This window comes from Podarcis cretensis, assembly GCF_951804945.1.
Source record: "Podarcis cretensis genome assembly, chromosome: 13".
Taxonomy (NCBI): domain Eukaryota; kingdom Metazoa; phylum Chordata; class Lepidosauria; order Squamata; family Lacertidae; genus Podarcis; species Podarcis cretensis.
The window spans coordinates 45,365,683-45,375,305 of NC_137182.1; the positions used below are offsets into that span (position 1 = coordinate 45,365,683).

The following is a 9,623-nucleotide window of genomic DNA, read 5'->3' on the forward strand; positions in this document are numbered from 1 at the left end:
ACTCCCCACACTGCAACCCCTCTCGGCCACATCCCTTCTCCCCAGAGTGCAGCTCTCACAAACCCTACTTCCCATCCTTTACCTCTAGCTGGAATATGTTCCTGAACTCTGATAATGTATTTTGCCTCATGGAGGCTTCAGTGCATGTGAAACTAGCTTATAGTATAAAGCTTAAAAGTACATTTCTTGCCCACCCCACTTTTGCCTAAGGCACCACCCACTACCGTCATGTGACCCCCAGGCTAAGAAAGTCTCCCTATCACTTACCTAGAACAAAACTACATGCATATGGAATTTCTAAATAGTCTAGGAACTAGACTGAAAGGTATGATGTATCTTTCCAGAACTAAAAACAACCTAAGTTTGCTTTGAAACAAAAAACAAAACAAAACAAAACTTGGTGAACATGGCACACACAAAAATATAGTAATAACAAGCAAGCTTGTCAAAATATTTATTAAAGTATTTATTCAAATAGCAATTAAAAACATGCAACACCTCTAATTACATAAAATAAAATGAACATATATATTTTAAGCAGTAATTCAAACTCACACCTACAGTTCATTGAGTTTCCTCTAAACTTTCTGTTAATGAGACCATATTTACAATAGCAAAGGCACAGAGTTTCATAAGCATGCAATGCTTGAAACCACAACAACTCATTACAACTTATGGAGCATGTTAACAGGTAGATTATCACTTCCAATTGTCTTCACTCAGATATGCACAGTGTTAAACTTAGATTTACTTTACTATCCATTTTTAACTTATTTACCTCTTTTTCCCCATTAGTTGTTCTCTGCTGTTCAGTTCAGGCCTCAGTAAAATAACATAGCATTTGGGGGAAAAGATGCAGCCTAATAAACCAGCAGTGGAGCCTAAAATGGAGAAGATCTCCACAGCCACCATGTATTTGCCCTTGGTACTCAAGTAAGTTGGAACAAATGACAACCACACACTGCAAAAGACCAGCATGCTGAAGGTGATAAACTTGGCTTCATTGAAACTGTCAGGCAACTTCCTGGCTAAGAAGGCTACAGTGAAGCTGACAATGGCCAGGAAACCCATATAGCCCAGGACGCAATAAAACATACTGACTGACCCTTGATTACATTCCAGTACAATTTCTTTAGTCATGGAGTGCATGTCCAAATCTGGGAATGGGGGAAAGGTTGAGACCCACACAGTGCAAAGAGTGGTTTGAATCATGGAGCAGGAAAGAACAATGGAGGTGGCCAGTTGTTTCCCCATCCATTTCCTCATGCTGGATCCTGGTTTGGTAGCCATGAAAGCTAGGACCACTATTGTTGTTTTGGACAACACACAAGAAACTGCAATGGAGAAAATGACACCAAAAACAGATTGTCGAAGGAGACATACTACTTTTTCAGGTTGACCTATGAATAATAAAGTACAAAGGAAAGAGAGCAAGAGGGAGAAAAGGAGAGTGTAAGTGAGGCTCCGGTTGTTGGCTTTGACTATGGGAGTATCCATGTGCTTAATGAAAATCTGAAGTACCCAAACTGTGATGGCAGAAAAAGAGAGAGCAGCAATTGTCAAACAGATCCCCAATGGTTCTTCATAGGACAAATAACTTATGTATTTCAGAATGCATGAATCCTGGAGGTTATTTGGATACTGATCTTCTGGGCATTGTAAACAATCATTCATATCTGTAAAAGAATCATCTTTTTAATGTCTTTCATATTTAATAACAAGGGTGCACATTGGCTGTATGTGGGGGCCAAATAATGAAGAAAGGTTGTGTCCCCCCCCCTTTTAAATCAAATGTAATGTCAATACCCCACCCCAAATGCACCCTGGCCCTTATCATCTTTTGGTTTTCCTAATTGCCTATATTTCACTAGATCCATGGGTTTTGCTAGAAAACAAAAACAACAAAATCTTCCTCATCCTATTTGTCTGCAAACTGACAGGCTAAATGCACTCTGAAGGGGCTGCTGTGCCTGTATCCACTTTGGCAAAATAGGGGGAAGGTATAGCTATTATTATCTCCTCCATTATCATGAATGGGAAACCACAGATATGCTTTTTAAGCAAAACAGCTCAGAACTCAAATCACAGATCAAATTGAAGAGAGCAGAGAATGGTTCAGGAATAGAATGGAGAAAATGCACACACTTGCAGAAAACCATATGGAGGAAGCAATCCATCTCCTAGAAAACCATTTCAATCACAACCACATCCTTAGAGTTGTTGTCTCTCCAAGAATTTACAAACATACACAAACAAAGTACTGATGAGACCCTCCCAAGCTTTTTCTTGAGAGCTGTCCAAAATATTTGATTGCCCTGGCAGGTGCATTATGTGACCCATAAGAGCAGCAAAATAACCAAACTGTACAATGGTGATAGGATAAAACCAGGCCAAATATTTATTGACAGCAGCAGGCAGGGCATGGGCTGGCATGCCCAACAAAGGAAAGCCATAATTTCACTGAGGGAAAGGCAAAACAAAAAAACAAAACCCAACAAAGTGCCAATCAGGTTGAGGGGGAGGAGAAATCCTTTCCAGCCCTGTCAACCAATGACCCAAAATTGCTTAGTGAATGCTCTGTGGAGGTGAGCGAATTGGAAACTCTCAAAACAAAATGGCTGTGAGCTCCAAGGGAAGCAGTCTTATATAGGCTTTCCCCTCCCCTCTTCAGCAAGGGCTCATGGGACAGCTTTTTCCCCATGAGCCCATCACACAGAGAAGATACTGGGCAAAACCTTGCCCTCTATTTTGCTGCAATCTATGGGTCACAGTGCCACGGGGCAAAGGCGTCCCATGCTTATTCAGCATGGAACAGGGCTAAATGCTATGTCCTGCATCTCTTACCTGACTGGTTTGAAATTTTCCCAGCTGGACAGGGAAAGCAATCATAGCAGCAAAATGGCTCTCCTTCCTTCATTGCTTTACTATAACCCAAATGACATTTGTCATTACACAGAGAAATGGGAAGTGCCTGTCCATAAATAGAAGAGGCAGAACATTAAGTCTTTGGACTTTGTATATTACTTGTGAGCTAAAAAATAATAATGGGTTGTTGGTATCACAGCATAAAAGATAATTGGTTCTAGAGCAATACAGTGGTACCTCGGGTTAAGAACTTAATTCGTTCTAGAGGTCCATTCTTAACCTGAAACTGTTCTTAACCTGAGGTACAACTTTAGCTAAAGGGACCTCCTACTGTCGCTGCACCGCCACCACGCGATTTCTGTTCTCATCCTGAAGCAAAATTCTTAACCCGAGGTACTGTTTCTGGGTTTAGGTAAAGATAAAGGGACCCCTGACCATTAGGTCCAGTCGCAGACGACTCTGGGGTTGCTGCGCTCATCTTGCTTTACTGGCCAAGGGAGCCGGCATGCAACTTCTGGGTCATGTGACCAGTATGACTACGCCGCTTCTGGCGAACCAGAGCAGCTCATGGAAATGCCGTTTACCTTCCTGCCGGAGCAGTACCTATTTATCTACTTGCACTTCATGCTTTCGAACTGCTTGGTTGGCAGGTTAGCAGAGTCTGTAACCTGAAGCATCTGTAACCTGAGGTACCACTGTGTTCTTCAACCCTGGGTCTCCAGATGTTGTTGAGTTGCACTTCCCTTCATCACTGACCATTGGCTCAGTTGGCTGTGGATGACATCTGGGGGCTCAAGGTTAAATGATACTATTCTAGAGAACACCTTCTTTCAGTGGACTTTTGGAACAGCTCCCACCCACAAGAAGAGTCATGCATTGCAGGAGGTTGGGCTGGATGTCCCTCAGGGACCCTTCTATTATTCTATGTATCAGCAGGTTTAGGAAAAAGCCAACAATTGCAGAAGTACCCAAAAGTACCCTTTTCTGAAGGGAGGAAGGAGAGTTGAACCTAGGGAATAAAATTATGAGTTCCAAGACAACAGTATTTTAAAGATAGGTTTTATAGCATTTCTAACATGTAGTTAAACTTCAAGTAATTACCTACTGACTTTTTAAACTGTAATAGCAGATGTCTTACGTGGAATCATTGGCATTTTGTTCCTTTTGAAATCTATGGGACCTGAGGACCATTAACTTTATGCACTTTGTTAGATTTTGGAAGAATTGTTGAAGAATTATCTGCCAGTATCAAGGCATATCATAAAGGCTGGAATACCTTTTCATTAAGCTGAAACTGAAATATTAATCAAAAATGGTTCAGAAGATGAACCAATTATTCTGTGATTAACGTATTTGCTTCCTTGGATCCATGGGACATTTATTTCATTTTTGGTCTATTGAAATGTTATTTGTTTATTTGTTTATTGTTTCTTATATGAAATCTTAACTGCAACTGATTACTTACATTGAATTCCCATGCAAATCCAAGGTTAGTTCAATTGAAATAAAGGGATGCAAAGTTTATAGGATTCTAGTATTCTGAGATCTGAGATCTTGATACTGAAAATTGTAGTCTGAATTGCTTTTACCAGAGATAAAAAACAATTTGGGTCTCTGAGCACTGAATCCTTTCGCAACTAGTGTTTTATACCACCATCTGTGTGCCCAAGAACTTACCTGATTGAATGTGCTGGGCCACACAATCACATCTTCATGGATGGTGAATACTTTATCTGGGAGAGTCTTTCCAACCTTGACTCTGTGGAAGGACTGGTTTGGGAATGTGACCCAGTTGATAATATCAAATCCAGCTTCTAAATTCCCATCTTGGTCAAAAGAAACCTTTTCTCCAGCGCCGTTGTTAAAAGAGACAGATCTCAGAAAGGAATGAAGCTGAAGAGGCAGAGAATGATAAGGATGCAACTATACGACAGGATGGTGATATTTTTCACTACAGGAAAGTAATTAACAGCTTTGCTAGAAGCTATTGGAAGGCTTATCTGTCTAGACAAATGGTGGCCAAACTTGGCCCTCCAGTTGTTTTTGGACTACAACTCCCATCATCCCTAGATAACAGGACCAGTGGTCAGGAATGATGGGAATTGTAGTCCCAAAACAGCTGGAGGGGCAAGTTTGGCCACCACTGGTCTAGACAGAAGATGTAGTTGAAAGAGCATTAGCTGTGATAATGAAGCACCTAAAGATTATACAAAGTCTATGAGGGAAATGAAACTACTGAGTCTGGGGTTCCTCTGCTGTTCTTAACTGTAATATGTAGGGAAGGTGACAATCTTTCAAATATTGGAGGATTACATCATTTAGAGGTTTAAACACTAACACGGACACTTTAAACCAGGTCCAGAGATGAACTAGAGATCCATTCATTTTTTGAAACAGGGGTTATATGAGTTCTAAATGCACCTAGACAATGCATTAGGTAACGGTTCAAAAAAATGGAAATTATAAAAGAACTAGAACTGAGATGGAATGAATGGCCTTAATAGAGGATTAGACAAATCAATGGAAAATAAGCTGTCAGTGGCTGCTAAACAAGATGACTGTTCGACCACTGTCAGAGGCAGCCTTTTAAATGTTATTAGAATGATATTAGATATATCGTTCTATGTTTAACATGCAGTTTCCCTATTGTCCTATTGCTGCTCTGCAGAACCCTTTGTTGTCACATTTTAATAATGCATTATTAACGTTATAAACTACAAGTGTAGATCTGCCCTCTGTCTCTTAATACCAGTGAGATTGCCATATACCCTGATGCAGCAGAGCCCTTCTTATGTGAAACCCAGATCCTGGGCATGGTATAAACCGAAGTTTTGAGGTGGTATTTGGACTGTTGGTGAGCCTTAATCTGTATTAGTCTGTTCCAGACATTACCTTCCATGGCTTTTGAGTCAGGAGCATCCACTTCGTTTTTTCTGCCCTTGCTCCATGTTTGTATTTGGATGTGTACATGTTATGTAAAGCATGTGCCACAACATATACTGAAGTGTACATGTTGTAGCTGTGACCAGTCATGCTCATTTCAAAGACAGAAGAAGGAAGAGTCTCCAGTTTCCCCTCCCCAGTGCAGATTTGCCCATCCATTATTTCTATATTGGATGTAGGGAAGAAGCAGCCAAATGCATGTCCCCAGAAATGCCTGACAAAGCCATCTCTTTTTTCTGAGAGGTGGTTTCTGATCTGAAGAAATGTCTGGAATGCCAATATGTCCCTTGAATGAACAGCAAAGGATAAAGAGCCATGAATGAAATCTATGCCCCAGCCTGCTTGAAAGGGAAGAGATGAGAAATCCATCTGGGCTGTCATAATCCAGACTTTTCTTTTGACTGGTATATCTTCAAATTGCGGTAGCTGGATCAAGATTCTCAAACTGATCATCGTGTGGACTTCACCATATACAACCACAGCAGTTACGCTGCTTCCCATAATGCGATGAGACACTGGAAACCAGTCTGAGAGTACTTCACCAGTGTCAGCAGAAAAAGCTTTTTTGGAGCATCTTTCTATGAACTCAAAGCAGATACCATTCTGGGAATAACTGGGAAGCACATTCTGTACAAACAACTCTCCATTTTCATCTTCTAGGGAAATGACCCCAATCCAGATCCAACTGAAATGCAACAGCAGCTTGAGGATGCCCATATACTGATGATTGCTATGAGGGAACAATTGGTGGAAGAAAACATCTTCATTGTTGTGTTTCATCATTGAATGTGAACCATATCTGAGCTATAGAAAATAAATGAAAAGGGAGACATGACATTTCCATGATAAATCTCTGGACAGTATTTTCCTTGTAACACTGTTCTAATAATTTGTTCATAACATTCTCTGAAATTCATCAGGTTATTGGCAAATAAGGTCTAGTTGTCTTCTGTCCTGCCCCCTAGCGCAGTTATTATACGGGGTTCAGATTTCGGCAGGCACTCACCTTGGATCTATGGAAGCTGTCCAATCAAAGTTCTTAAGGCAAATGTTCTCGGTACCTCCCTGTGTCCCAAACGCATCATTGCACCTAGAGGCTAATCTTTTCTCAGTAGAATTACAGATCTGGCATAGGACACTTAACTATTGGCTTGACCTTCATGCCAAAACAGCAAAGCACATCTTATAGGAAAGAAACTTTTGAAGAGCTTCTTAATGTTACAGATGCAACTCTTACCTGTGGGATCTTGTATGTGGACAGTGTCGCTGCCATATGCAAGCAAGTTTCAGAGTCTGGACCCCCAATGACTGCTACTGGGTTGTTCTTGTTGCCACATTTATAGTTAGGGGTGAATCTACCTTGTGTGGAGAGAAGCTCCATTGAAGCAAGGTAAGTCCATCGTGCCCTGAACTCACTATTATAGATGTCGAAGCCCAGGCTGACATTGGGCAATATCCAGGGATTTGCATTGATCTCCTTTACAGCAAATACCAAAGCCAGGATGTGCTGGTAGCCCTGTGTCAGTACCCTGTAGTGAAATCATCATGCAATGTCACAGTTCATTAGTTTAGAATATTTTATTCGCAAAAGCCCTCCTCAAACATTCAGCCTGAACACACAAGGGCACAAAGTGTGCAACTGGGGAGAGTGGCATCTCCAACACCCACAAGAACCACCCATGACTCCTCCGCTCCTAGTTTTCATGGCTGTACTATAATGGTCTGAGTGAGGTTTCTAAATGCATGTGGCCGAACATGCTTAGCTTTGGAGTCAGGAACTCTGCCTCATCACCAAACACACTTAGAAGTTAACCCTCCTCACTCTGCACACACAGAGTTGCTGGGGTGGGAGCACACAGTCCCTGGTTCGCTACAGAGTTTTCACCTTCACCTCTTCTGACTGAATATGATATTCACAAACAAATTTAATCTTCACCAGACCCCTCTTCAGATGTTCAGCCTGATCATTATGAATTAGGTTTAGATAGCCCACTTCAAGACATGTTTGGGAAACAATGCACCAAATAGACCGTACAACTCCTGTCTCAGAAACTCTTAAGCACCTATCAATGGTCAAATAGGTAATCTTAACACTCTCTCTCTCTCTCTCTCTCTCTCTCTCTCTCTCTCTCACACACACACACACCCACCCATACATGGCATTCAGAATGAAGCATACATTGATGTATTTACATTGGCTTGATGGTTAGGGACATGTAACTTGTATTGCATTTATGTATTGGAAAATGAGGAATAAGAAGCAGAAAATGTGTTGTCTACAGTGCTTTCTTCCTAAAAAAAAATGTTTAGGGGTGTTCTCATTTTCCTACTCATATTGAAGCCAAACTTAGATTCACAAAATGTTTAGGGGTATGCATCTCCCTGCGTCCCCCAAGGGGAAAAAAAGCACTGATTATCTTCATATTAGAAAACAGCAAAGAAAGAGAATTATTTACTACCGGTGATCTGCTTGATAACATTATCTGTAGTGAGATACAGTTTGTTTGTTTGTTTGTTTTTAAAACAACAAAATCTATTTACAGGAGATCATCAACGTCTTCATCAGATGGTGGTTTCTGAAAGGATAAAGAACTTGAAAGGATGTAGATCTGAGGAAGGATGCCGGCAGTGATGAGGTCTCCTGGCTGATGGTACCTGTGAAGATGATGAACACGTTCCCTGGCAGTGCACTGAGGAAAATGAGTATTGCACTCCATCTGAAGGGGCACTAAGAGCACCATAATGAGAACCATATTCCATGGAGACCTTTCTATCAGCAACCAGCTCATTTCTTCCAAAATAAAGATTTGAATTAAATGGAGACTCATCAGAGATATTCAAAGACAGGAATGTACAATGTAAAGAAACAGCACTCTCAATGCTGCGGCTCTCTACTTCTAAATGGCACATGGAATATAAACACAGTGCTTCAGGCTTGGTTCATTGTTTTAGTGGTCACTGGAATTCCCTGAAGACTATATGAAGAGACAGAAATAATCCTATTTCATTTGGTAATTAGAGAGGAGAGGAGATAATCACCTACTCAGAGATAAAAGTTCCCTGAGACATTTCAGGAAGGAGGAAAAATAGCATGTTTTTCCCTATCTCAGCAGAAATCTTATTCGGCCATCCTCGACAGGAATGTACACAATGCCAAACAGCTTTCAAAAAAAATGAGGCCTTAAGAATAAGACAAAAGAAGAATCACATTTTAAGTTATTTATTTCTAGAGGGGGGATGCAATTTAATATCTTTATACCCAACAAAATATCATATACAGTGCCATTCATCAGACACATTTGAAACTTTTGAATAATGTTTTCCAATATCTTTTTTATTCCTATTATTATTTATTATATTTGTTTACCACCCTTCATCCAAAGATCCCAGGGCGGTTCGCAAAAGAAAAGTACAAAATTCGAATACAAAATACATAATAAAGCACAAGCAAAACCAAACAAACCAATAACCACCCCTCCAACAAACACATGGTGAATCTAAATAAGTTTTGGGATTTAATAAAAGGAAAGGAAAGTATATCCATTGACTGGTTTAGGTCACAGCCTGATGGTACTTATTTCAGAGCATAGTGAGGTACAGGATCATCTTGCCCCAGTGAGCAACCTGGGCACTGAATTCTGCATCATCATCAGAACTGAATTCAGAGGCAACCCTGTGTATAATGTATTTGTCACCTACTTTCCTTCACTGACAAGGAATGAGAACGCTGGCATAGAGAGAGCAGATAAGAATGGAATGCGGAGGGGAGGGAGAAGCAGTAGGGAGCAGCCATAACTTGATCTCTGGGCACAGGG

At 40.8% G+C, this 9,623-nt stretch overlaps 1 protein-coding gene across 1 annotated transcript; it reads right to left on the reverse strand.

Moving 5' to 3' along the window:
* Positions 1-774: 774 nt before the first annotated feature.
* Positions 775-8,561, reverse strand: LOC307200485 (vomeronasal type-2 receptor 26-like; the record flags this gene model as incomplete). Its single annotated transcript, XM_079949023.1, has 6 exons — positions 775-1,676; positions 2,845-2,971; positions 4,543-4,758; positions 5,758-6,612; positions 7,046-7,337; positions 8,350-8,561. The coding sequence occupies 6 exons, from the start codon at positions 8,559-8,561 to the stop codon at positions 775-777; spliced, it is 2,604 nt and encodes an 867-aa protein (XP_079805149.1).
* Between the last annotated feature and the right edge of the window lie 1,062 nt (positions 8,562-9,623).